The sequence below is a fragment of the Abramis brama genome, assembly GCF_963993115.1.
Source record: "Abramis brama genome assembly, chromosome: 13".
In the NCBI taxonomy this organism is placed as follows: Eukaryota; Metazoa; Chordata; class Actinopteri; order Cypriniformes; family Leuciscidae; genus Abramis; species Abramis brama.
This window is the reverse complement of record NC_139975.1, coordinates 19,796,963-19,822,829: the sequence shown is the minus strand read 5'-3', so window position 1 is coordinate 19,822,829 and position 25,867 is coordinate 19,796,963. Positions and strand designations below refer to the sequence as shown.

Genomic DNA, 25,867 nt, shown 5'->3' with positions numbered 1-25,867 from the left:
TCATGAAAGGACTTTTCAAAAACAGAAGGAAAATTTTATTAAACGAGAAAGGGTCTACAATAAATTAAGGCTCGTTGCAATCATTAAAAAGAGGAAAGAAATGTTATAGGTCAAGCGACTGGGCCTGCTGTCGAAAGGTCAGTGGAAATTGATGGTCATAAACAAAGCGACGATACGGACTTTCCAGAGTGAATACTATCATGGATATAACAGTGTTTGTGCTGGCTCGTTTATTTAATACATGTTTAATAGAATGCTAATTTCCTCAACATAAGAGCTAGCGAATATTAAACCGTGATCAGACAGACAGGCCAAAATCATGAGGAAAAGCACTCAGTAAAGGATAGATAACGTCACAGAACCACCCAGAGAACCGGAACCACATCGCCATCTAGAGGCAGAACCACAGCACAACATAAACACACGGTGCAGCTGATTCATTTATAAAGGACGTGAGAATGACATTCAACATGTGTTATTATTCACAGAATGCATCACTAGACCCAAAGTGTATATAATAATGTATATTGTATACAATACTGTGCCAGAAGATTTAGTTCCTGAAAATAGTGTTAATAGCAGTAATTCATTGGTGTTGCAGTTACATACGCATTGTGATTTACGTCATATGTTATTTAGTAATATCGTGATTTCTGCATGACTAACATTGTTGGCCAAGTGTTGGCCAGTAAAGGCTTGGGGAGATATAATTTTTAGTTGATGATAAATCAATAAGTATGCTAAAAAAGAAAAAAGGATAAACAACAACAATATTTTAAAATCCACAGGGACACAGTATTATTTGAAAGATTTTATTAATTTATAATACAAGATTTAGGGATTTTTTTTACATGTAATAATTTGTAGCTAATTTTCATAGCAGTGACAATGATAAAACACTCTTGCAGTAATTGGCCAAACAAAAGAAGATTGGAGACAGTTTCTGTGGACATTTCCACAGCAAACTCACTATCTTTCCAAAAAAAATCCTCATCCACTCTCACTCCCACACACACACACACAATTAACACGAGTCAGCCATCTGATGTGTACTAATAAAAACTCATACTTGGACAAGATAAAAAGGTCCCAATTATTACTCCATTATTAATAATATTAATTTCCCACAATCAAAAGGCAAACAAAACAGACGGCTTACAAACATTAGGAAATAAAACACTCAATTGTTTCTTTCTTCTGGCCCAGTGGGAGGCCATTAGGGCCGGCCATCCCCAACGCACATTTTTACCTCTAATGCAACAACGTAGCAGGGGGTCCATGAATCCATAGCGCTTATAATGGGGGCTTTGACCAGCCCAGCCCTTCGCTCCAGACAGAGGCTTTCGGATGATTTCCTTATTCTTTGCACCTGGACTGTGTCCCTCAGGACGCATTTTAGACAAGCATGGGACAGGATACAGATGATATATCCTGACTGGGCAAGAAGAACAGTTTGTGTCACTTCACATCAAACACATGCTTCTTCAGCGGAGACGAGGAAAAGAAAAGAAAAAAAACTCTATTCAAGTAGACACAGGGTGAATGGTTTTCAAAGGCGGCTGGTACACACCCAGGGCGAGGAAACACTAGACTAGGGTCATGCACAGATGTTGACGTAACTAGGTAGTAAGAGGAGTCTGGCGACTTTGAGATCCACTCTCGATTGGTCCTAGGACAAAGGCAAAAAACGCAGGTGGCCATGGCACAGTCAAATCCACCAGCGCTATAGCAGACTCCCTCGGTCCACAGCAACAGACTGGTGCTTGTGTCATCACACCTCTCTCTCTCCGTAAGCTCCTTCTGTTTGAGGCAGGCAGGAGGATTAAGACTACAACACACACAGTGACTTCAGATAAGGATCCGTGTTAAGTGCAAACCAAAGTCTGTGATAATGACGCATATTAAGCTTCATCTGAGTCAGGCGTGTAATGCCAAGTGAAAACTGACACTTGGGTGTTGGGAGAACAGGAGGTCTCTCGAATACAGGACGTCCCTCTGAAAACCTGTTCGCACATCCGTTTACATAATTTCCTTTCAATGATTCAGGTATGTCATATTTGCACAGTTTAATATTTTCAGAGGCGGCGGCCTATAAACAAATGGCCACTTTACCAAGCAAAAATCAATTTTGGCAACCAAACGAAACGAGAAAACCAAACCAAGGCAAACGTATGAGATTTGATAAACTTGGCACAAGAGAGTCTCCAGCTACTATAAGGAGCAAAAACACTGAACGAAAACCTAGTCGCACTGTCCCTGGAGCGGTTCTGTAATCATCCAGAATGCACCACGGGTTGGTGAGCAGAGACAGGAGCGGGGAGCAGAAGGACAGGAGGAGGTGGGGAAAGCTTTGTCTGGGTTTTACAGCAGTAGACAGCAGCTGCTCTCTGTAGTCTTCTCCCTGTTCCTCTGGCCTATGAGAAGAGAGCAAATATTAATTGACACCTAATAAATCAAAGAATCACAGGCCCTCCTCTGAAACACTCTTCAGTTACAAGAATGCGAGGGAGAAGAAGGACACTATGATGACTTAACAGAGGAGGAAATAGCCCATTTTCTTCCTTGAATGACAAGGTATAGTCTATAATTAATGAAGGGTGGTATTAAAATCAACAAACCACATTCAGAGCAGAGTTGCTTCGGTAATGTAATGCATTTCAGAGTGAAAGAGAATATTCAATGAGAAATGCAAATACAGGACTTTATTTTATACATCAGGAATGGATTGGATCAAATTCGACTTCAAATAAAAGCTGTTCTTTTGAATTTTCAATCAAATAATCCTGTAAAAAAAAAATTGTATCACGGTTCCCACAAAAATAAAACACTGATAATAATAATTCGAAATATTTCTTGAACAGCATATTTGAATGATTTCTGTAGGGTCATGTGACTGAAGACTGGAGTAATGATGCTGAAAATTCAGCTTTGATAAATTACATTTTAAATTTTAGCTGTGTTTTGGATCATATAAATATAGCCTTGGAGACTTCATCAATATATATCCTCTTTTCATGTTGACTTTGCATGAAATCAAGGGAATATAAAACCACAAAGACTGAGGGCTACAAATGGGCCCTTTGTTCATGTTAACTATCTATTGTGAAGCGACAGTGTGAATGCTGGCTAAAACAAGCCTCTGCTCTGAAGCCAGTTTCTCTATTTTATATTATCAATACATCAAAGCATGCAACCTGCTTCCTCATTCCAAATATAATAATGACAAGTCATAGTGAACAAGAAGCTTGCTTCAATAAAGCCAGCACAACTGGTTAAACCGGAAGTACCAAGGAAGTTTACAGTTTTGACTCAGCATTGTGTGACTGGATAAAGTTCAGTGTTAATGTGACTGTTTGCATCTTTATTATTATAATGTGTCTGGAAGATTTAAGCCAGTTGCTACCTGGCATCAGTCCTCCAATTACTGCTGTGTCCTTGTCCTTAAAACAAAAAATGGATGTGGATAGGCAAGCCAAAGACATTTAGCCGTGTTTAGAGCAGTAGGAGCTTGCCAGAGGAATATATCAGGACTTACCATGGGAGTTCGGCTCTGGCAGCGTCTCTCTGGCAACCAAGTGCATGACAGTTGTTCGGCCAGGGGGCAACTTCAGAGCTATTCAACAGAGAAGTGGCATTCTGAATATCTGCAAACAACTTGGCTACTTTGCCCAGTACAAACAGCTTCTGACCTCCAGCATATTTTAACATCCACATTCACTGTCCTCACAATAACGTAGAGACAGACAAAGAGAGCGAAACAACAGGACTGTCAAAGTGCGTTGACTGTGACAGACACGCAGACAAGGTCTGGTGCTCACCTCCTAGTGTGACATTGCCATGCAAGAAGCGGCCCTGGAAGATCAGCCTCAGGATACTGGGGCTGCTCACACTCTCCTCCTCCCAGCCTGCAATGCAAGTCATTACATTACATTCAAATTACATTCACATGAAGCTTCACTATGAAAAAAATGGTCAAGATCATAGTTGGACCGCATGTGGTCACAGATGATATCCAGTGAAAGTAAATCAGCAATAAGAAAAGTATCTAATCCATATATTTATTCCATATACATCTATGACAGACACTACCATTCAAAAGTTAAGGTTTTATTATGCTCACCATTTATCTGTGATGGCAAAGCTGAATTTTCAGCATTAATACTCCCGTCTTCAGTCACATTATCCTTCAGGAATCATTCTTATATGCGGATTTGGTGCTCATGAAACATTTCTTCTTACCATCAATGTTGAACAGTTATAAGTTATGTTTAATATTTTTGAGAAAAGATTCTTTAATGAATAGAAAGTTCAAAACAACAGCATTTATTTGAAATAGAAAACTCTTTAGTCACTTTTAATCAATATAATGCATCCTTTCTGAATAAATGTATTAATTTCTTTCAAAAAAATCTTACGGACCCTAAACTTTTGAATGATAGTGTTGCCATTTCAAAGTGATTGTTAACCAAAAAAACTAACATTGTTAGTAACATTTTACAGTGGATGATGTTTAGCAGTTCCACATATATTATTATTGAGTTTAACAAAAAAGGTTTGTGCACAAAAAAGTGTGTTAAACACAAATACAATACTTTAGCTACAAATACAATTAAAATATACACTCAAAACATACCAGCTGGCCAGTTTTCAAAAACATGGCGGGCAATGTCTGTGGCAGAGTCATTCGGAGAGAAAGTGAAATCCTGTGTCTTCCCACTTACAAGGATCAGCCGTAGATTCACCTGTATCCGAGTGAAAGGAGAGAGGAAACTAATTAAATCTTTAAATTGTGAAGCAGTGCCCTATAACTCATACACAGTGACATTTCCACCAAATAGACCTCAATGACCCTTTAATCTGTGCTCACCCCACAAAACATGAGACGACCTGGAGAGTCCTTTGCAGAAATGGGCATTCCCTCCTAATTAGATTTATGTTCAGCTTTAAGGGTGAAACTAGCGGCTACCCTCTTTAAAGGTTCCTGTGAAATGGTCTGGTGAGTGGGGAAACGTAGGGTAGGGCAGAGAGGAAGTGCTAATGCCTTTTCGTTTGCATGTAGTGATACCAGCTATATAAAAAAAAAAAGAAGATTTTACTATTATGTAATTACTATTTTATAATAATGATAATAATAATAATAATAATACTATAATAATTGTAATTAATTTTAAATAAATTCCAGCAATAATAGATACAACAGCTATAAATCCAGACATAATTTTGCTGGAAAACAATAACATACAGTTCCAAACCTTACTGATTTGTTAAGCATTTTTAACTCATTCTAATTAGTGGTTTCAATTTTAAATCAGTTTGCAACAATATCCAATACATCAGAAAAAAAACAAGAAAAAGAAGTTGACATGACCTTGATCAACCACCACAAGATAGTGATTTCGCCACACTGCCCAATTTAGGAATTGAACTGAATAAATTTGGCAACATCCTCTTTGAATATAAAAAGCACCATAGGACTCAATGTCTGCACAGAAAAGACACAGAGTGTCACTATATCAACCCATAATTAAAATCAGACCAGGAACTTTGAGATTCCAAAGAGTCTCTTGTTCAGTTTATTTCTTCCAGGGTTTATACGTCCCCCTGCCGCCTCATGGTTTTCAGTGACTGCACTTTAAAAATTACATCACCCAAACTCAGTGTACAGAGCTTGGCTGGGCATTAATGCTTTCGTTCAGAATCAGATGAAGAAAGGGGGGGTTAAGAAGGTGAGCCAGTTGGTCCTGGCACTGCTGTGTATGAGCCACATACGACAAAGCACAAAAACGAAGGAAAACTAGCTTCATGGAGACACTGCAACCAGTCAGCGGACCAGGAACAACTTTCAACATGTTTCTGAGAAAGTGGAAGTGAAAGACGACATTCAGTTCCTCTCAGTTTCAACTGAAAATGTGCGAGTACAAGTTGAGTAAATCGGTTTAAATTATTATTATTTAATTTGAGTTAAACATACTATATTCGTGGCATTAACACCAGCTCGCAATGGGGAGCCCCGAGTTTTCCTTCCACCCCACCGTGACAGCAGCCCAGGTCATGACCCAAATAGTGGAAGCAATCAAATAACATGACAGGAAAAGGACAACCTCTTCCAGCCACAAAAATGTGTTCATCCTCTCGCACCACGTGCCAGCTAAATCCTTACTAAGGGCCCCCCAATGCCCTAACCTAACCTACTGTGAAATCAGGCTCCTGTGCCGAGGGCATTTGCAATGTAGGGCACCCCACCCCCATTCAGACACTCTTGAAAGTATTCGGCTTTCACCTATGGGGACCAGCAGTGAGAACAAAAGAGGTCAAAGCATGACGCATGACGTCATGATAACAGACTGTTTACAAACCCCCGATAAAGGCACGGAAAGCCCTTCTCCAGCCTGCTCCGGTGGATTTAGGGTGTTATCAGCAAATCTGTGATGGATAATATAGACGAGAGCATAACAAACAAATAAGCACTCCCTGCTGCCCCAGTTCTTAAAGCCTTGACAAATACAAAACACCAAATCTGCCTAAATGCCCCAGAAACAGTACGCAAACACCTCTATAATCTCACGGCTTATATATTTGTCTGCAATAACTTCAATCATGTTGCTTTCATCCCAAAATTCCGAGTACGGGACACCATACTTGGCTACACGTCATGTCACTTTCAAATCGAGAGCTTAAAGGCATCACCATTTGCCCCATCCCCAAATAATGGCAGTAAAACGACATATCCCAGAAACAAACAGGTTCAGAAAACAAGAAGTAATCTCAAAGCAACAGTTAGACTGAGACTGTAACATACAAGATTCATTTAGTTAGTTCAAATCAAATTGCAAATTTTAGTCTATTCATCAGATAAAGCCATCAAAGGCTTCAGAAGTTTTGAAAAATAGTTAATAAATCATTGTTTTCCCCGTCTTATAACTTGACAGCCATGGTCACCATGCACTTTAATAGCATGGAAAGGAGCAGCATGAACATTGTGCTAAGTAACTTTTATTGCATTTAACAGACAAAATAATGAAAATATAATCAGTTCTGTGGAGGAACAAGGTAAAAATAGATGACAAAAATGTACATATTTCAGTGAACTCCGCACCTTTAAGGTTTGAACGCATTCTAAAATGACACCTGATGCTCCTCATCATATTGATATTGTGCAATGGTGCATGGTGTAAAGAGAGATCTGGCCTGATATACTCACTGTGTCAGAGTCTCTCTGAGAGGTCATGGCTGTGATCAGAGGTGGAGGGCAGCCAGGAATCGATGGTTGACCAGCAGTGAGAGGGCAGCACAACCCCTGGCACAAAGACTCAGTATGTGTCTTCTCCCTCAGGCCTTTCACTGCCTTGCACAGCCTAACACCAAGTCAATTATTCACAACATGCCACACAGATTTGTTTACTATACACAGTCCAGTGGTCAAACCAGCATTAACACGAGATAACTAATTACAATCTTAAGTGACATACTTTACTAAGAAAAACTGCAAAGTCTAACAACATACAGGTGAGATGACAAGACATTACAAACACTAATTGACGAGATCCTGGTGAATGTTTGGCGAGTAAGTTAACTGCTAGGTAGTAACTCTAACTTAAGTGATCCGATATACTGATTAATGAATCACCTAAACAATATGCAGCCATATAAACAATACAGTGCATATGGCTTATAAACAGATAACGTTAGACGTTTAACAGCGGAGATGTATAGGGAAATGCAACAAAAACAAACGTCACATACCTTTGCTCTACTTGACGTGAAGCCAAACTGTTGTTTGTGTTACTGGATCAGCATTATATATCAGCTTGAGTGCTTGAATCCGTGTTAGGAATCCAGACCTGCCTGTGAATCAGACACCAAACCAGGATGAGCTCGACTGATGATCAGGAAAAATATATAGTACAAAATCAAAGACACATCAAAACGATGATACACGAACCATTAAAGAAGAGAGATGTCTCGATTATGATGCGAGAGATGTGAAAGGTTGTATGAGCAGAGAAAGTGCGCGCGTCCGCTGGCCTTGAGCTGGAATAATTTTGACTGCGGCAAAATAAAGAGGAACTAAAACGACCGCTTTGATCGAGTTACAGACGCCTATCAAATCAGGCGCGGTCGTTTGATGGTCCAGTGCTTTCGTGATATATTAACTGATGGGTATATCCATCGTTATAATCAGATTAGATGTAGCCAAAATCACTCGCAGCGTTAGATCAGATTAATGGTTGAGAATTTAAAGACACCGGAAGTCAGCTGGCCATATATGCAGGAAACGGAGCACAAGGCTTTCTGGGACTTGTAGTTTTAATGCAGCTCTCCATTTTGTTCGCACCTTGCAGAATGGCAGTCATTTCACATGCTGTGTGATGGAATGTGGGGTGTTCTCTCTCTCTTTTTTATATCTAAATGAGCTTTTCATCTTTTGCTTGTCTTTGATTTTAAATGTGTTTAAACGTTCTCTTGTGCCATTATGTTAAACATTATGTAAGCAAACTCAACATTTGGCATGAATACTGACTTTATCTTCTATATGAAATTCCTTATAGAATTTAATTGTTTTCACAGATAGACCCTCTATTCGGCAATCTTCATTTTTAAAAGAAAGCAACTGAATGACAATATTTCATATATTTATTTGATGACAGCATAGCACATAATAAAGGCACATTGAATAGGCTATTTACATTGGAATAATTCAAGCTGAAGTGTGTCATTTTTTTTCAGCGTCAAAATACTTTCTCGTCCTAATATGCAGAGATAATTTAAAGTAAGGATTTGTTTTCCTATGTACCCAAAAATTGTAAATACTGCAGATCTATGTAGCCATCAAAACATTCCTCTGTTTAAGCATCCCAACCGGGGTGCGTTTCCCAAAAGCATGGTCGCAAGTTCCGCTGAATTGTGCTGGTAATGACGGATACTTTGCGTCTGCTACTTTTGACCAATGGCAGATGGTGGTGCGTTCTGGAAACATGTTTGAAAACAGTAACTATTTTTGAAATTTCATTTGCTGGCATTAGTGGCACAGAAACTTCACACTTCAGCTTTAGAGAGAAAGTATGTACATATATGGTCCATAAGTCTTACAATACAGTAAACAGTGATGTCTTTTCGATTACAGTAGCAATACAATACAGCTATTCAGTCATGATGTAAATTTGATGTAAAACAGCTTTGAAAGAGTGAGAAACAGCTAGTCACAACACTGAGCCATGTAAAACCATTACTTCTGAGGAAATCTACAATAGTACCCATAAGGGTCTATTATAAGAGAAGACAGTATCTGTTCAAAGGTAATACAACTGACTCATCATAACTAATAGTAACAAGTAACAGATATGATTTTATAATAAACTGGAGGAAACAGTCCCAGCTCAAGTACACAGCAGCATTGTGTAAACATTAACTGTAAAACAGGCTTTAAAGTCACAATATTTGCAGCAAATTGTAATAACTTTTGAAAAATATACTGTACAAACAACTGTGTAGTGTAAAGAGCCATGTCAATAAAATATACAGTATCACAGCAACAAAAAGCCACTAAATTCCCAAAGCTCCATAATCTCCACTTTCAGACCTACTTTTCCTTTAAGAAAAAAAGCATTTACATTGCAAAGTTTTTACAAAAAACATGAAAACAGCATAAACAATGTTATCTTAAGAAGATAACTACAATGGCAAAAATCTGCATGACAAATAAGAGCACTTAGAGGCTGACGCTCAATGTGAAAAATTACAAATTTTGTCACAAGTAAAAAACAAAAGACTATTTTAGAAAATAAGACAATTATGTAATGTCTGATTTTGCTATTAAGCACATTTAAGACAATGAAGTTTTCCTATTTTACATCCCAAATATGTACAGCTCAATAGAGACAACTTTTAAAAAAAACATTACAGTACAATAAACAATAAATATATTTTCCTTGTACGGTACATAAATACATCCATAAAGTTACAAAAATGTACAAGAATATACTTTTACATATAGAAATCTACTGATAAAATCCAATATTTTTCATGCATCACTTTTTCAATCATATCAAGTTTATAAATTTAAGCTGGACGTTTTGAGTTCAAAACAATAAAGCATATAATATTTTACTAAATATATTACACTTTCCCAATTATCTCTGGTCCAGTAAACATGTTTTGGTTCTGTTTACACAAATCCGAGTCGTCTTTAAATGTGAATTTAGGACTGAGATTTTGAGGACACTGGACATTGAGGACACTGTGATTTTCAAGGGATGAATTCTGATCCGTTTACTTACAGTAGATAGGCTAGTAAATACCTACATTGGTTGCTATAGTAATGATGTAAACGCCAGCATAATGCAAACAGACTCATACAACACCTGTTGGGGTGGAAAGAGAGGACAGACCAGTTTCAATTTTGCCATCTTGCCACAGTGCTGAACTCATGAGGCACATTAGAGAAACTCATTGTGCAATTAGTCACATTCACTAGTGAATGTCAGTGTGCTATAAGAGAAAATGAGTGAATTTGGACATGAAGGAAGTTAAATTCACGTTGCATCAAGAATTACAAGAAAACTTCAGTTGGATACGCCCAATGAGATATTTGCTGCCTGTCTGAACTAAGTCTTTGAATAACCTATTTATTATGAACGAGATGAGTCACCCTATGACCAGAGAACACCCAGTTCACAAATGTAACCGTTCTGGTCCATCTCTTAACTGGTACCAGAAAAAAAAAACATGTGCATACTAAGTACATGTAGGACAAGACCACAGTCTTGTCATAATGAAGTCTAGACATACATAAGTAACACTGATACACAGTACCACTACGCACTGACACAAGGTAAACTATTAGTAGGAAATACAGTTTACCTACTGAATAAAATTGGTCGTTTTTCGATGCATACTTCAGAAAAATGATATGGTGCAAAAATGAAAGTGACTGCATTTTACAAAACTGGTTGTTACGCAGCCGCCATACCAATCTAGTTTGCTCTTCTTAAGGAGTGGGCCCCTCATGTTCACGGTCATCTTCAGACAGGTAGATTGGCTTCTTTCCTTGAAAAATGGGCTCAAATTTTTTACCCTCAGAGCTGTTCCTTATTCCATACGCAAAATAAATAAGAAAACCTAAAAGAGACATGTAATGAAGTCAAACTTTGAATGAAAAACTGGCAAAATATCCATATTAGTGTTCAATTACAATACCATTCAAAATTTTGGGGTTGGTAAGATTTTTAAGTTTTTGAGAGAAGTCTCTAATGCTCAACAAGACTGCAATTGAAATAGTAATACTGAAAACATTACAAAGCTGAATTTTCTAATTTCTTATCATCAATGCTGAAAACAGTAGAGCTGCTTAATATTTTTGTGGAAACCGTGAACATTTTTGTTTTTTTCAGGATTTGATGAATAGAAAGTTCAAAAGAACAGCATTTATTTGAAAAAATACTTCTTTTGTTACATTTATAAATGTCTCCACTGTCACTTTTGATTTATTTAATGCATCCATCCTGAATAAAAGTATTCTTTTCTTTCTTACTGACTCCACACTTTTGAATGGTAGTGCACATTTAACACACAATTACATCAATTATCCAAGTCAACGATTTGATATGCCATAACTCACCAAAAGCCATCCATACTGCGAAACGAGCCCATGTAGGTCCATCTAATTGCATCATGAGGTAAATGTTTACAAAGATACTGACCAAAGGCAGAATGGGGAGCAAAGGCACCTACGAAATGTAGACAGAGGAGTATTATAAGTACCTAAACATCTGACACTCTCAATTTTTCAAGCACAAGGGTAATAACGCAGCTCTGTTAATGTAAGTCTCTGTACCTTGAAACTGATAGCCTCTTTACTCTGGGGCTGTCGCCAGATGATGACGATGCAGACAGCAGACAGAACAGACAGGAGAACAACCAAAGTGATATAAAGAGGGTTGCCCATCCCCACCTGCTGAATTTGCACTGACAGCACCACACACAGTAAAGTGAACAGCACAGCTGAAGAGCAAGAGAGAAGGTGGTTATCTGCCTGTTCACTTTATGAACAACAAAAGTATTATTTTACATTTCCCTGGGCTTAACTTTACAGTTACATGTTGCAGCAAAAAACGGTATCATAAGCGGGACCAAAGGAAATGCTTACATATGGTGCCAGTGGCAAAGTAAACAATGATTCCCGAAATCTTGGTGGGTACGTCATGGATAGGTTGCACCAGCATCCTGAAGGAAAACCTCTCCTTAAGGGGCGTTGTCTCCAGCTCCTGGCCGTACTCATCCCCACTATCCACATCTGCCATGGCTCCTTTAGCCTCCAGCCTCTGTAGTTCCATTGGCTTCTCATCCACAGCCCTGGAGCTAAGGCTGCCTGGTTGGTACCTGCAGATTTAAATAAATAAATAAATAAGAATTTTTTTTTTTTAAAAGTATCTTAATCCAGGCTCACCAAGGCTGCATTTATTTGATTAAAAATACAGTAAAACAGAAATATTGTGAAATATTATTACAACTTAAAATAACTTTTCTATTTGAATATATTTTTAAATGTAATTTATTCCTGTGATGATGGCAAATGTGAATGTTCAGCATCATTACTCCAGTCTACAGTGTCACATGATCCTTCAGAAATCAATATAATATGCTGATTTGGTGATCAAGAAACATTTATTATTATCATCAATGTTGAAAACAGCTGTGCTGCTTAATATTTTTGTGGAAACCATGAAACATTATTTCAAGAACATCTGATGAATTGAATGTTAATTGCATCCATATTTCTTTCTAAGTATATACTCACCGGAGAATGAGTACACAGACAGCGACCAGAGTGTATGCCAGCAGGGTCCCAATTGACATCAAGTCCACCAAGGCAGCGAGATCAAACAGGAAGGCCATCAGGGCTACAGGGAGGAAATAAAGGAGATTATAGGAGTTAGTCACAATTACTAAAAGAGTTATCTATTGACAGACATTATATGAATAAGAATGCAGTTTTACCTGCTACAATGCCAGACACAATGGTTGCCAGCACGGGTGTCTTGGTTTTCTTGTGCATGCGGGAGAGGGAGCGAAAGAGCAGACCGTCCTCAGCCATGGCATAAATCACACGAGGCATAGGGAACATGGAGCCCAACAAGCTAAAGAACATCCCCACCAAAAACAAAACAAATAAAAAAACAGTCAGAAAGGCATTAGTTGTTTCATGATGACTTTATGTCAACGTCAGTAATGTAATTACGGCTTCATAAACGTACCTGGTGGAAAGGGCACACAGAGACCCCACAGCCACAATATAGCGAGCAGGCTGCCAGTGCACATAATCAAAGGCCTCAGGAAGTGGACTCAGGTTGTCCAGTTTGTAATAGGGTATCATGAGTGTGAGTGCTGCAGACACTCCGAAGTAGGCAAAAAAGCAGATGAGCAGAGAGGCCACTATGCCGATCGGGATGGAACGCATGGGGTTTTTGGCCTCTTCACCTATGACAACATCATCAACAAAGCTGTGGTGAGTTTGGTTTTAAAAGTAAGGACATTCTGGTTTCACATGAGAAGTTTGTTGAACTTACTTGTGGTTGCAATGCAGTCAAAGCCCACAAATGCATAGAAGCATGTAGCAGCGCCAGAAAGGACTCCGGTAAAGCCAAACGGTGCAAAGCCACCTGAGCCGAATTCTTTTTCAATGTTGCTAAGACATGAAAGATATTTCAACTTTAAGTTTACAGACAACATAATGCATACATTTTTATATACATTTATTTACACACACAGTATATAAAATGTTTTACGTATTTTTTGTTTTGTTTACTACCCTTTCATTATCATTCATTTAATTGTCATTTTTATCTGATTTATTAATTTTATCTTTCTTGTAATTTAGTTGTATATCTGTGTTTAGTAAATATGAACAAACTGATCAAGTTTGAATTATGCTCGAAACTTGTACTTTCCAGATTACTATTGCTTTGCCAACATATAAAAGTTGAGGAAGTGTGACTTACTGTGCTTCAGATTTGTTGGTGCCATTAAGGTAGTCCTCCACAGTGAGGTTCCAGTTGGCAGTGTCGCCTTTCACAAAGCCCGATATGATGACAAATGTCAGAACCACCAGGTTGATTCCTGTGAAGATCTTGTTGACAAATGCAGACTCACTCACTCCAAATGCCAATAATCCTGTAGTGTGGGAGGTGAGAGGCAGCGAATTCACACCATTATGGTCTTTTGCATGGCAATGTTGAAAAGAAAGAGTGAGCAACAGTCCTAAGACTAACATATATTGGTGAAGCGGATTATTTAAAATGATTTAATTCCTTCAGTGTAGCTTGTGTAGTAGAACTAAAAAAATCAGGTGTTGGATAAGAAGTGAAGTCAAGAAGATTAATTCTGGAACAAAGATCCACTGGGTTAATGGAATAATGGAAGTCTTGACTTTGACTTTGAGTCAACTAGGAATTAACTAGGCACCATCGTGTTGGACAGAAAAAGTAGTCAGAAAAAAGTTTCTTACCAGTGAGCAACAAGACCAGGATGAAGGCAAACAGATCTGGATACTCCGCTAACACTTTTCCAGTGTCTGGAAATGACATGGAGCCATTGAAGAAAACAGAGATCCTTTTCTGCACTAGATGGTCGAAAGTTGAGCTCCAAGCTCGTGCCACACTAGCTGTGCCTGTGGCGAAGAGAGGAGCACATATGTAAATGCAAAAGACTTCAGAACGTCCACTTGTTAAGTTAAACTTAAGCACTTGCTCAAGAGTCCTTCACTCAAGTGAAGTAAACACTTCATGCGGTTTCAAAACCACTTCAGCTCATTCGTAATCGCATATAATTGGTCAAACTCTTGGGCTTGCATTCAGAATAAACTCTTGGGAGATGACAATTAATTGTTATATTTGAATTCAAAAAGGGAAAAAGTAATTTTAGTCAAAACGCTCACCAATCACATACGACAGAATGAGGTTCCATCCTGTGATGAAGGCCCATATTTCCCCAACTGTCACGTAGCTGTACAGGTAAGCGGATCCCGTCTTGGGAACACGTGCACCAAATTCAGCATAGCACAAGCCAGCGAGGACAGAGGACAAGGCCGCAATAAGGAAAGACAGCACGATTGCAGGTCCAGCCTTCTCTCTGGCCACTTGCCCAGCCAGGACGTATACACCTGCACCCAGTGTCGCCCCCACACCGAGGGCTATGAGGTCCAGAGTGGTGAGACAGCGAGCAAAGCGGGTTTCGTCCTGAGAGGTGTCCAGCATGCGGCGCCTAAGCAGCATCTTCCCAAAGGAGGTCAGTTTATTCTCAATCATGATGGATAACGTTGAGAAGACTGGGATAATAAAGCTGAAGGCACTAAAGGAGAAGAGAAACAATAAGTATATATATACATACATATATAAAAAGTATTATTTTCCGTAAATACTGTCTTTTTTGATAATTAGGGCTATTATTGGCAATAACAATAACTATAATGATAACCATATTATCACTACAACGCACTATACTGTTATGTTTATTATAAGCACGTACTGCTTAAAATGTTTAAAATCTGGCTGTCAATGTTTTTATCATTCATTAGCTGGGGAAAAATATTATTCTGAAAGTGATTCAAACTATATGGTTATCGTTATAGGTGTGGTGTGGAATTCTCTATTTTTATTGAATTAGAATGATTATTAAAACTTTATAGTTTTTGTCCTTGGTGTGAACGCCTTTTAACCAAGTCATTACATGTAAAGGGCATTAATATTAGGGTGTCTTCTTCACACCACACCCGTAGACACGGACAGAGCACTTTATGAACAACCCATTTCAGCAAAGGGCAATTCGATCCATCATTAATAAGATTAACATCTAAGAGGTTTATATTGCCTTTTCATTATTGAGCCATAATTCATAAAGTACAACAGCTTTAGAGCATTGACATTGGTGTGGCCGGAAACAATTTTCAGGCAAGACCAAACTGATTAGTCACAATTTACTGGCTAAATGAAAAGAGCAGACTGGGTGAAATGGGAATAGTATCATGGCGGAAGTCAAAGAAATAAAAAATTACAGGAAACATTTAAAAAAAGAAAAAGAAAAAAAATAATAGGGAGGTAACTCACCCTCTGAATGCAGATTGGTGAATATTTTAAAAATGCTATTTGAATACAGTGTTTACATATGACAAATAGTAGCGGCTGATGATAAGCAGTGGCAGTCCAAAGCGTTGCACACTTTCATAAGGAAATAAGAGCACATGCAGTGAAGGTCTTGTGTGGGTTTCTGACCAGCAGCTTTGAGTAGTCATGCATCTTTGATCAGGTCCTGTCTATGGAACACTAGAAGTAAACCTGCACCTGCTTACATGACTATTTAACAGTTAAAAACTTTTAACACTAATCTTTAAGCATTCTTTAAGCATTTGTGATCAAAGCATATACTCACACACAAAAATAAAACAAGGATGACTTTTTTTTCCCCCTCACATTAAACTCTTTCAGTCTAGACACCTATTTTTGCTAACTCCACGATGTCACTACACAGAAATCATTGACTTCCTTCCAGGATTTTTATATAAAACCACTAACACACACACACACACACAAAACAAAAACTTAAGAATAAAGCAAACTATAAATCTAGCTAGCCCATGAAAATGGTTGTTAAATTGCGATGATTATCAGTAACCTCACATAATGAACTGCCCTGTCCTAGACGTTCCTCTACCCTAAGCAATTAAACAAATAACTAATTCCAAGTAATAAGCAGGCAACTTAAACAGGTTTGGACAAGGTGAATTCACAGGTCCACTATAATCTGACTATCCTGGCACCTGCTTCACCCTACTGATGAGTTTGCTGGTCTTAGAATCAGATTCATATATTTCAAGATGATGTCTGACAGCAGCCCAGGTTTTTGAAGCAAAGTGGCCATTTCACTTGGCCATAATTATTTATTTATTTAAGCATTCAAATTGAAAACACTGATTTAAAGATAAAGCCAGTGATTTAACTTACATGCATGAAGTCCAATACTGCACAATTACTGGTGCATCGTTTACTTTTCAAGTGGAATAGACCAGCAGCACCTGTATGACGCCTATATTTACAGTAATGGAATTTCATCATGACTTAATGAAACTAACTTACACTACAGCTCAGCAACCCATTAATAATACTATAGTTTTAGACCCACAGGACATGAGTTACATATACATGTACTGATGCATTCAGTTTGGGATGATTTATTAAAACTAATCGAAGAGGTTTTATTTAAACCATGTTTAAATGAAGTAAAACTGTACCTGGAAAAATAAACATCAAGACACATGTGCAATGACTGCCTACATGATGGAAAGTATCATAGTGTCGCACGCAAGTATAATAATGTAGATGTAAATTGAAAAAAATATACATGGACGTATATTTTTCACATTATTAGACAAATATAATACGTTTTGGTGATACGATAACAAAAATATAATTTTCTCGGATTGTTTGAAATGTATTATGCTAGTATAAATAAATAAATACAAATAATAATATAGAAGAGTAGCCTACATTAAACATCGCGCGCTATTTCTACACGAGGATGTGTGATGCAATGATAAACATAATGGGATTTCCACTTTACCGTTAAAGAGGCTCTCAAACGCTTGACAGAAAACATAATTCAGATCTTTTACTTCACGAATACGTCACATATGTGAAGATTAAGAATGACATTTTATAAAGAATAAAGGTTAAAAAGGTAGTTACCCTCTCTTGAGACGATGAACTGAAAATCCAGACGAGACGATACGATGTGTGTAATCTAATCTAGAAGAATGAGTGGCTGACTGGCAGGACGTGAATACTAAACTCAGGCGGAAATTCAAGCCTTTTAAGGATAAAGTAATTTCCCCTGAGGCAGGGTCGTGTTTTTTCTTTTTCCTTTGCTGACGTCAATCGTAGTAGGACGGGTTGCCATCGACGACAATCATTGTTTTGAGAGAGCGATGGTTTTTCCAGCATTTTTAAAGTCCTGCTCTGCTTATTGCTGCATTTATTTGTAATACCACAAGATGACCTAACTAAGGCAATGTGTTACAGTGGAAAATGTAAAATATGAATCTTCTCACATGCCTTTAAAACAAACAATAAACAATATTGTAATATTTCAAATCATTTCATAATTTATTAGGGAAAGCCTAGAGACAATTTTTAATTGGGTTACATTTTATTAACAGTGTCTCATTTTTAGAAGCACATAAGCATGCATAGAACTGCATAGAAATTCCACAACTGGTAAAAGTTAAAACTTTCTTTGTCAACACTTCTCTTCTTTTCTCCTCTAAGTGTGGGAGAGAGAAAAGACAGAATCAGGCAAAGGTATACAATATTGCTTATATTAATATCAGCATAATGATATCATTTGATATTTATCTGTAAAAATAACAAAATGCCAAGAATAAATTGTGAAGAGACACAGAATACCTACTTAAATTCTCTTCAGTTCCTTTACACACATCTCAAGTTTTTCCTGCAATGGTCCCCAGTTTTTACACTCTATAAAAGACAGTTACGCAAAACATAAGACATTATCTCACAATAAATAAAGAGGGTAAAATTATTGGAGAAAAAAAATAATAATAATAATAAAAAAATAATAATAATAGAGATACCTGAACGCAAACCCATTAGTTCTTGGAGGACGCTCTCAAGTTTGCCTTGAAGTTGCAAACAATTAACACAGCCTGGATGGGGGGTTAAAAAGATTAGGTAGGTTTGAAAATATTAGACACTATTTGTGAATTAGAAAACTTACTACATGAGCTCTAAGATAATAACAACCACCAAAATTCACCTGATTCATGTGCTCCGTCAGCTGGATGCACAGCATCACTCTCTACTGTAGAAAGAGCAGCATGTGCTATGGATACAAACACACATGAAATACATTACAACAAAAAAGTGTTAGAATATTTCACAAACATTTACTATACAGTTTTTGTCTATTCAAGTTTTTGTTTTTAACAACATACGATGGTAACAAACTATACCAACCAATATCTTATTGTCTTAACAGTGTTTGCTCACCATTCACACTTGCTCATCCATATGAACACTACCGTTAAAAGGTTGGGAATGACAAAGACATTTTGTTTTTAAAAGGATTTAATATTAGCATGTAATTGATCAATCAAAAACATTTCTAATGCTGCAAATTATTATTAATATATATAAAAAAAAAAAAAAGGTTTTATCTTTACTAGCGATGCCAAAGCCATTTTCAACAGCCATTACCCCAGTCTACTAAGAAAACACTGTCACCTACTTCTGTGCTAATTTGGTACAAGAGGACACTTTCTTCGTATACAAGCACAGTGGCTCTTAATTGGTTCTTAGGAGAAAGCAAACTTAGCCAAACCAGGACAGAGAGAAGTGGGCAACAGAGGACATCAAAGGGTCTAGTTTGAGAAACACTCCTCTGAGGTCCTCATTTTGCAGCTTCATTAACCAGGGAATAAATCCATGTTTGAGTTGGTCAAAACAGCTTGATCCTAACATCCATAAAAAGTGTCTAGTGTGATCCTTTAATGAACAGTTTGAAGAACACAGAACTTATTTAAAACAGAAAACATTTTATAAAATATATATATTTTTTCTATTTTACATTCATAATTAATGCAGTGCATTATGGTGGCACGGATGCCAATGTACCATCCTATAATTGAGTTTGAACAGACCTATAAATCTCCATTTCAAAAAGAATGAAAACACTCAAAGGGAAGGCATGCACACACTACTCCTTCAACATGCATGAATTAAAAAGCTTTCAACAACAAGCTCCCAAATGCACCAATCTATTCAGTAAGGCTATTACTGCGCCCTTCACAAGTATATCAATCCGTCTGGATTACATCTGATCAAACAGGGAAAATATCTTTAATGACTCAATTTTCTTGCCCAGATTCCTGGCGGCTTCAGGAACGAATATTTTGCAGTGATATATCAGGAGCTGTCCTGTTGAGATTTGTCAGTGTGGCTTAAGGCAATGGGTGGCTATTTTCCACATTTTAGACACTATAATGTTCTTGAACATTGCTTTGACACACCCAATGCTTTTTTGTTCATAATGGACCAGATTTACTAAACAGGGCAAATTAGCGTGAGCGCAATCCCATAAAACCGCAGATGGGAATGAAAAGTTCTGCACGTGATCTACTGAAGACGCGCAAATTTAAGAACGCAGACGCAGCCGGGTCATTTCCATAATGACCAATGAAATCTATCAAGAGCAGCGCAAATTAGCGTCTGTTTTAAGACATGCTTTTTTTTTGGGTGCAACTGGTAATAATTGCGCAAATACCAGTAAATTGACTAGCGCAAACCTTAGTAAATCACCTTGCGTGATTCATTTAAATACTGTCCTCCCATAGATTTTGCATCTGAAAGGGAAACTCTTACAAATGCATATGTAATAAGTTAATCCGCAAAAATAACCCTGTCCATGATTTTTCAGTGCTCATTTTTCACTGACAGTAATTCTTAACAACAAAAGAGGGTTTGCGCTGGTGTAAGCTGTTAGTAAATCTGGCCCAATATCTTAATGTCTTTTAATTTTTAAATATCACAAAATATTGTCAGTAGCTAATATGTTTCGATCCAAAGTTGTTATTTTTCAAGATTTTAATCCAGTTATCCTATCACATCCACTGCGGATGCAAAGTCATTATGAGGTTTTTTTTTTTTTTTTTACACAATAAAGGGATTTATTCAGTAAATAATACCATACAGCAGGGATAGGCAACTCCGGTCCTGGAGGGCCACTGTCCTGCAGAGTTTAGCTTCAGCCCTGATAAAAACTCACCTGCCTGTATATATCTAGTAATCCTGAAAATGTTGATTGCCTTGTTCAGGTGTGTTTAATTAGGGTTGGAGCTAAACTCTGCAGGACAGTGGCCCTCCAGGACCGGAGTTGCCTATCCCTGCCATACAGATACATATGCGCATGTCTTAATATCGAATCAGAAATGTATCTGCCTCAATTGAGCACATATGTTATGTTTTTTGCGCATGTTAATAATTTATGCGCATCCTGGCGTTTCCATCCAGTGTTTTTTATGCAATGTCCCAAAATGCGCATAAACATTATTGTAAAACATTACAATAATACTAGTTTTAAGAGGGTATAATAAAAAATTACCACAGTCCCGGCCAACCACCACAAGAGAAAATACACCAGAGACTCATTATTACTTTAGTTGGCTTTCCAACTAAACTTCATTGGTTTAAAATAATTAAGTGTTATAGTGTTTAAAAGGTGTTGTAGACCTTCTGAAAGTATTAGAGATATACCTGTTATTCAGTCTGTCTCACTAATGCACTTATTTCCTATAGTTGTTAAAAGTAAACAATCATTATAAAAAATAAGGACAAATGATCGCACCAATTCTTTTTCTCTTTGCCGAAGGCAAACCATCATTGTTCAAGTGCGTTTGGCCCACACTGGGAAGCAGTGAATTCCTCGTCCTCATACCTTTTATAGATAGAATTAGAGGAAACATGATTGGAATGACAAAGCATTACATAAAACCAGAGTCCTTCATTTACATAATCATTTTGTCTTAGTATTTACCATGTATCCATGTTGCATAAAAGTATAAAATCAGCAACAAAATCTGAAGATACACAAAGGAAAAACTATCATGGAAAAACAATCATGAATAGTACCTTGTAATCCTGTTGTTGGTTTACTACTGGGCTGAGTCAGAATGGTTTCAACAGTGGATCGTGTGGTTTGAGGCGTCTTAAGAGCGAGTCTTTTACGGGTTGGGGGATGTAGTCCTGATGGTTTGTTTTGCGGTATACCAGAGCTTGAAGGCTTTGCAACTGCAACCACATTACAGCTTACAGAAAGCACAATTACTATATAATACACCATAGTAATAAAAAAAGTACAGTCATGTACACTATCATTCAATTTTAAAAGTCTAATGCTCACAGAGGTCAAAAATACAGTAAAAACAGTAATATTGTAAAATTATAATTTTCACTGTTTTCTATTTTAATATATTTTGAAATGTAATTTATCCCTGTAATGCAGTCACATGATCTTTCAGAATTCAGTATAATATGCTCAAGATTGGTGCTTAGCTGCGAATTTATCATCAATGTTAAAAACAGTTGAGCTGCTTTTGAGGGGAACTTAATATATTAAGGAATTTTTGATGAATAGAAGGTTCAAAAAGAAAGTTCAGCATTTATAGTTCTTATATATCTTTTGTAACATTATAAATCTATTTACTGTCACTTTTAAATAATTAAATGCAAACTTGCTGAATAAAAGTATTTTAAATAAAAACAAAAACCATGAACATTTGAACAGTAATATAATTGTGCATGTGTAAAATGTGTTAAAAAAAAAGAAAATGAAAAAATGTGTATAAGCCACTCACCAGCAGTAGAGTTATATCCAGTGACAGAAGAAACCATAGAGGTCTGTTTACCAAAAAATAAATAAATCACATTTTAACCCAATTAAACCCAACAAGTCCAACATTTTTATGCATCCAAGTGACTGATTCATAGCGACATAAAGCATAGAGTTTCCTACCTTAACAGTGCTAGCTGACACTGTGTTCTTGACAGGTGCGATGTTCTTCCCCTTGTTCATCTGTACTGACTTCCGGTTGCCAAGCAGGGTGGTGGATGTTGTGTCGCGATATTGTGGAACCTGTGTCCCTTGGATATTCTTTGGTTTGTCTGCTACTGAGGAGTGCATGGACGACTGTGGCTTTGGTGGAAGACTGGATTTGGGATAACTGAGCTTAGAGGAAAGTTGTGGAAGCTGTCTTTTAATTGGAGGTTTTGTGGGAGGCTTGTTCTCATTTGCTGGTTCTGATGTACTGTGACTTGAAATGCAGTTCGATGTGACCTTCTGACTTGAGCTCTCAGTCGCCTGCACAGCACCAGTTCCATTGTGATTACTCACACCAACAAGCTCATCATTCGATTGGGCCTCCATACTGTGGATCACAGACAGTCTTTTTCTCATAGGTGTGGGCTTTGCATCTCTCAGTATCTCAAATCTGGGTTCTCTGCCAAAAACGATAGGTGTGGATGTAACCATGGAGCTTGTTTTCATGTCCAAAGTATCATCCAAACAAAAAATACTGTTTCTGCTGATGTTTCCCATATCAAGTGAGGGAATGGACTCACTTTCAGATAATCCAGGTCTCTCTTTTATTTTGTGATGCTCCTCTGCTTTGAGCTCAGGAGCATCATTGGGAGCATCTACAGAGCAAACAAAAGCTAAGGTGCTTATCTCAACGTTTGTTTCGCTGCTGTTAGAGACTGGTTTAGTGATTCCCACCGAGTTAGAAGCACCACTGACCTGGTCTAATTCTAAAGCTAATTCTGTGCTTGAGGGCTTAATTTCTAGAGTGGTGTCCTTCAAAACTGGAACTTCTGGCACAGGAAGATCAGTGGTTGTATTATGTTTAGTAAACATCGTCTTAGCTGGTTTTAAAATATCTGAGCTCGATTGTTCAATCTCGCTAGAAGGTAGATGAGGTGCACTGGCTATTTGCTCCACAATATCAACCATTACATTGTCTTTTAAATTAGCTTCCGCTGTGTTTTTTATATTATCATCCAAAGTAGAGTTAAGATTTCCACTTGGTTTTTCTAGTGGCTGAATGTCTATGGTTACTTCAAGCTTTTCATTGAGCTGTTCTGTTGTAGTGTTTAAGGGTGCACTATTCACAGATGAATTGGTTTTAGAATGTGCACTATCTAGATTAGGAATATCCACAGTTGCATTAACCCTAGTGTCATGACTCTCTTTAGGGTCATGTGACTGGACCAGGTCAACAGTGGTATTTCCTGACTCAGTCTTAATATTGGGGACATCAATATCCACTGTTGAATTAAGTCTAGGGTCAGACCTCTCCTTTGACTCTTGACACTCAAAAGTGCTGTTCTTCTCCCTGGTGTTGTGTAGATCAACAGTCACATTAACACCAGTGTCAGACCGTTCTTTCAAGTCTTGAGTCACATTAAAAGTGCTGTCCTTCAACACTTCACTCATAAAATCTGATTTCTCTAAAGATGTAGTGGATACCGTGGGTTCATTGCAGTGCCCATCTGCTTTATCTGCAGTTGCACTAATGTCTTTCTCATTCTGTATTGATCTAGTAGACATGCTTCCATCTGCTGACTGACAGGGCGCTACAAGAGAGCAACTAAGACCGGATCCGACGGCAGCCTCTTTACTTAGAGTTAAAACTCTCTCGTCCTTATTTTTTGTTTGATTTTCTGATGGTGTGCAACCAGGGGAATTCAACACAGTTCCGGCTTCATTTGAAAGAAACGACGGGCCGACAGTGTCATCAAGAAATCCAGACACTTGGGGAAAAGGTTCATCTGCAATTGAATAGAAACTAGAACACACATCTGGCAATTTGATAGCCTGGTATGAAGAAATGGGTTTCTGAAGAGATGATCCACCCATTAGGTTGCCAGAGGCCTGGGCAAGCCTTTGCCTTAGAAAGCTCTCCATTTCAATAACAGGAAGGTCTCTGAAAAAAAAAATTAAAGTCTGGGAATTCTTTTGTGGCTTCCTGAAACCTAACTTACTTACTGACAATCGCACATCTCACAGAGGATGACACATGAGGAAACAAATATAATATACAATACAAAATATAGCAGCAGTTTAAATTCCTTAAATACTGATCTAAAATTAAACACTAAAGTACCTCATTGAAGAAACCCAAATGTGTTATTTAAACATCGGATAATAGTTCAGGAAGTATAACATTACACAACAGACTAAAAATACTAGAATGAACTCAGCTTGTAACTGACAACTGCAACGAATGTTTTGCTCTGGTAACAATAACCCTTGACACGGAAAATTAGTAACGAGCCTACTTTCGATAAGGAACTAACAAACTCAATACTATTTCTAAACAAATAAACACATCATAATCATTAGGAAGCATTATCATATTCTTACCAGGTCTCTAACATAGGGGGTCTCTAAACAGGCTCAGGCTGACTCTCTCTGAGTGTTAGATACTTCCGTGTCTGATGATTTGAAAACGGCGACCTTCTAGTCATTGGACAAGACGCTCAGACCTTGACCAATCAGAGCGACGATCTGTGAGGCGTTTAGAAACATCACAGCGCCCTCTAGTGCTGGCAGTTATATAGAACAAAGACCTCAGTTCTTTCTTAGTAATATACATTTGCATATTTAACATAGATATATGCGCACACACCTATTTGTTGTTTCATTGTGCTCTAAAACAATTGCCTACATACGTGTCAACCTTCTATAGGCTATATTAAGTGAACTATTTATTTATAACAAATGGCTGTCGGCCACAGATAACGGTAGTCAGTGAATTCGCGATATAGACGATGTAAATTTATAAACTTTGTTATGATTGATTGCATACATTATAGGTTGTTAAAAAAAGAAATAGGCCTACTTTTCAGTATTAACATCATAGAAATGGTTTACTCTTTTCTTGTTAACTTTAAAATCTGGGTAAAAAGGGTAAAATTCCATATTAGGCTACATTAAATTTCGTATTTCATTTAAAATTCCATATTACATGTGAAATTCAATATTACATTTAAATTATCCATATAACATTTAAATTATGCATAGGCTATACTTTTATTGACATATGTAATGTGTTTACATCAGTAATAATTATATGTGACAAATTCATTATTAGGCTATTATTTTTATTTTTAGAACATTAAATGCCAGACATCAAAAAGGTAGGGGGAGACCAGGGCGTGGTTGTAACACATTTTGTTACAGCATCTGTAACTAGATTGCTCAAACTTTTATACAAAGTATATTTGTTTACTACAAAAGATGCCAATTC

At 37.5% G+C, this 25,867-nt stretch overlaps 3 protein-coding genes across 6 annotated transcripts; all 3 read right to left on the bottom strand.

Annotated features, from left to right (window-relative positions):
• Positions 1-798: 798 nt before the first annotated feature.
• ubl3b (ubiquitin-like 3b) lies at positions 799-8,258 on the bottom strand. Its single transcript, XM_084132950.1, has 7 exons — positions 7,943-8,258; positions 7,744-7,845; positions 7,202-7,355; positions 4,634-4,742; positions 3,819-3,905; positions 3,536-3,613; positions 799-2,414 (listed from the first exon to the last, which is right to left on the bottom strand). Exons 3-7 carry the CDS (start codon positions 7,226-7,228, stop codon positions 2,362-2,364), a joined length of 354 nt encoding a protein of 117 aa, XP_083989076.1. The 5' UTR covers positions 7,229-7,355; positions 7,744-7,845; positions 7,943-8,258; the 3' UTR covers positions 799-2,361.
• A 358-nt stretch (positions 8,259-8,616) lies between these two features.
• slc7a3b (solute carrier family 7 member 3b) lies at positions 8,617-17,864 on the bottom strand. Its single transcript, XM_084132911.1, has 12 exons — positions 17,736-17,864; positions 14,933-15,345; positions 14,504-14,665; positions 13,998-14,169; positions 13,566-13,684; positions 13,254-13,476; positions 12,997-13,136; positions 12,797-12,899; positions 12,146-12,378; positions 11,834-12,000; positions 11,618-11,726; positions 8,617-11,118 (listed from the first exon to the last, which is right to left on the bottom strand). The coding sequence occupies exons 2-12, from the start codon at positions 15,300-15,302 to the stop codon at positions 10,988-10,990; spliced, it is 1,929 nt and encodes a 642-aa protein (XP_083989037.1). The 5' UTR covers positions 15,303-15,345; positions 17,736-17,864; the 3' UTR covers positions 8,617-10,987.
• A 312-nt stretch (positions 17,865-18,176) lies between these two features.
• On the bottom strand, positions 18,177-25,120 carry LOC311094748 (uncharacterized protein). Of its 4 annotated transcripts, XM_084132909.1 has the most exons (9): positions 24,982-25,120; positions 22,576-24,541; positions 22,418-22,460; positions 21,693-21,851; positions 21,409-21,498; positions 18,823-18,888; positions 18,641-18,712; positions 18,457-18,524; positions 18,177-18,309 (listed from the first exon to the last, which is right to left on the bottom strand). In XM_084132909.1, the coding sequence occupies exons 2-8, from the start codon at positions 24,520-24,522 to the stop codon at positions 18,457-18,459; spliced, it is 2,445 nt and encodes an 814-aa protein (XP_083989035.1). In that variant the 5' UTR covers positions 24,523-24,541; positions 24,982-25,120; the 3' UTR covers positions 18,177-18,309. The 4 variants fall into 4 exon arrangements, 2 of the variants coding, with proteins under 2 accessions (XP_083989035.1, XP_083989036.1); XM_084132910.1 differs by lacking the exon at positions 21,409-21,498; XR_014608721.1 differs by lacking the exon at positions 18,177-18,309 and having other exon boundaries at positions 18,472-18,524; positions 21,693-21,868.
• Between the last annotated feature and the right edge of the window lie 747 nt (positions 25,121-25,867).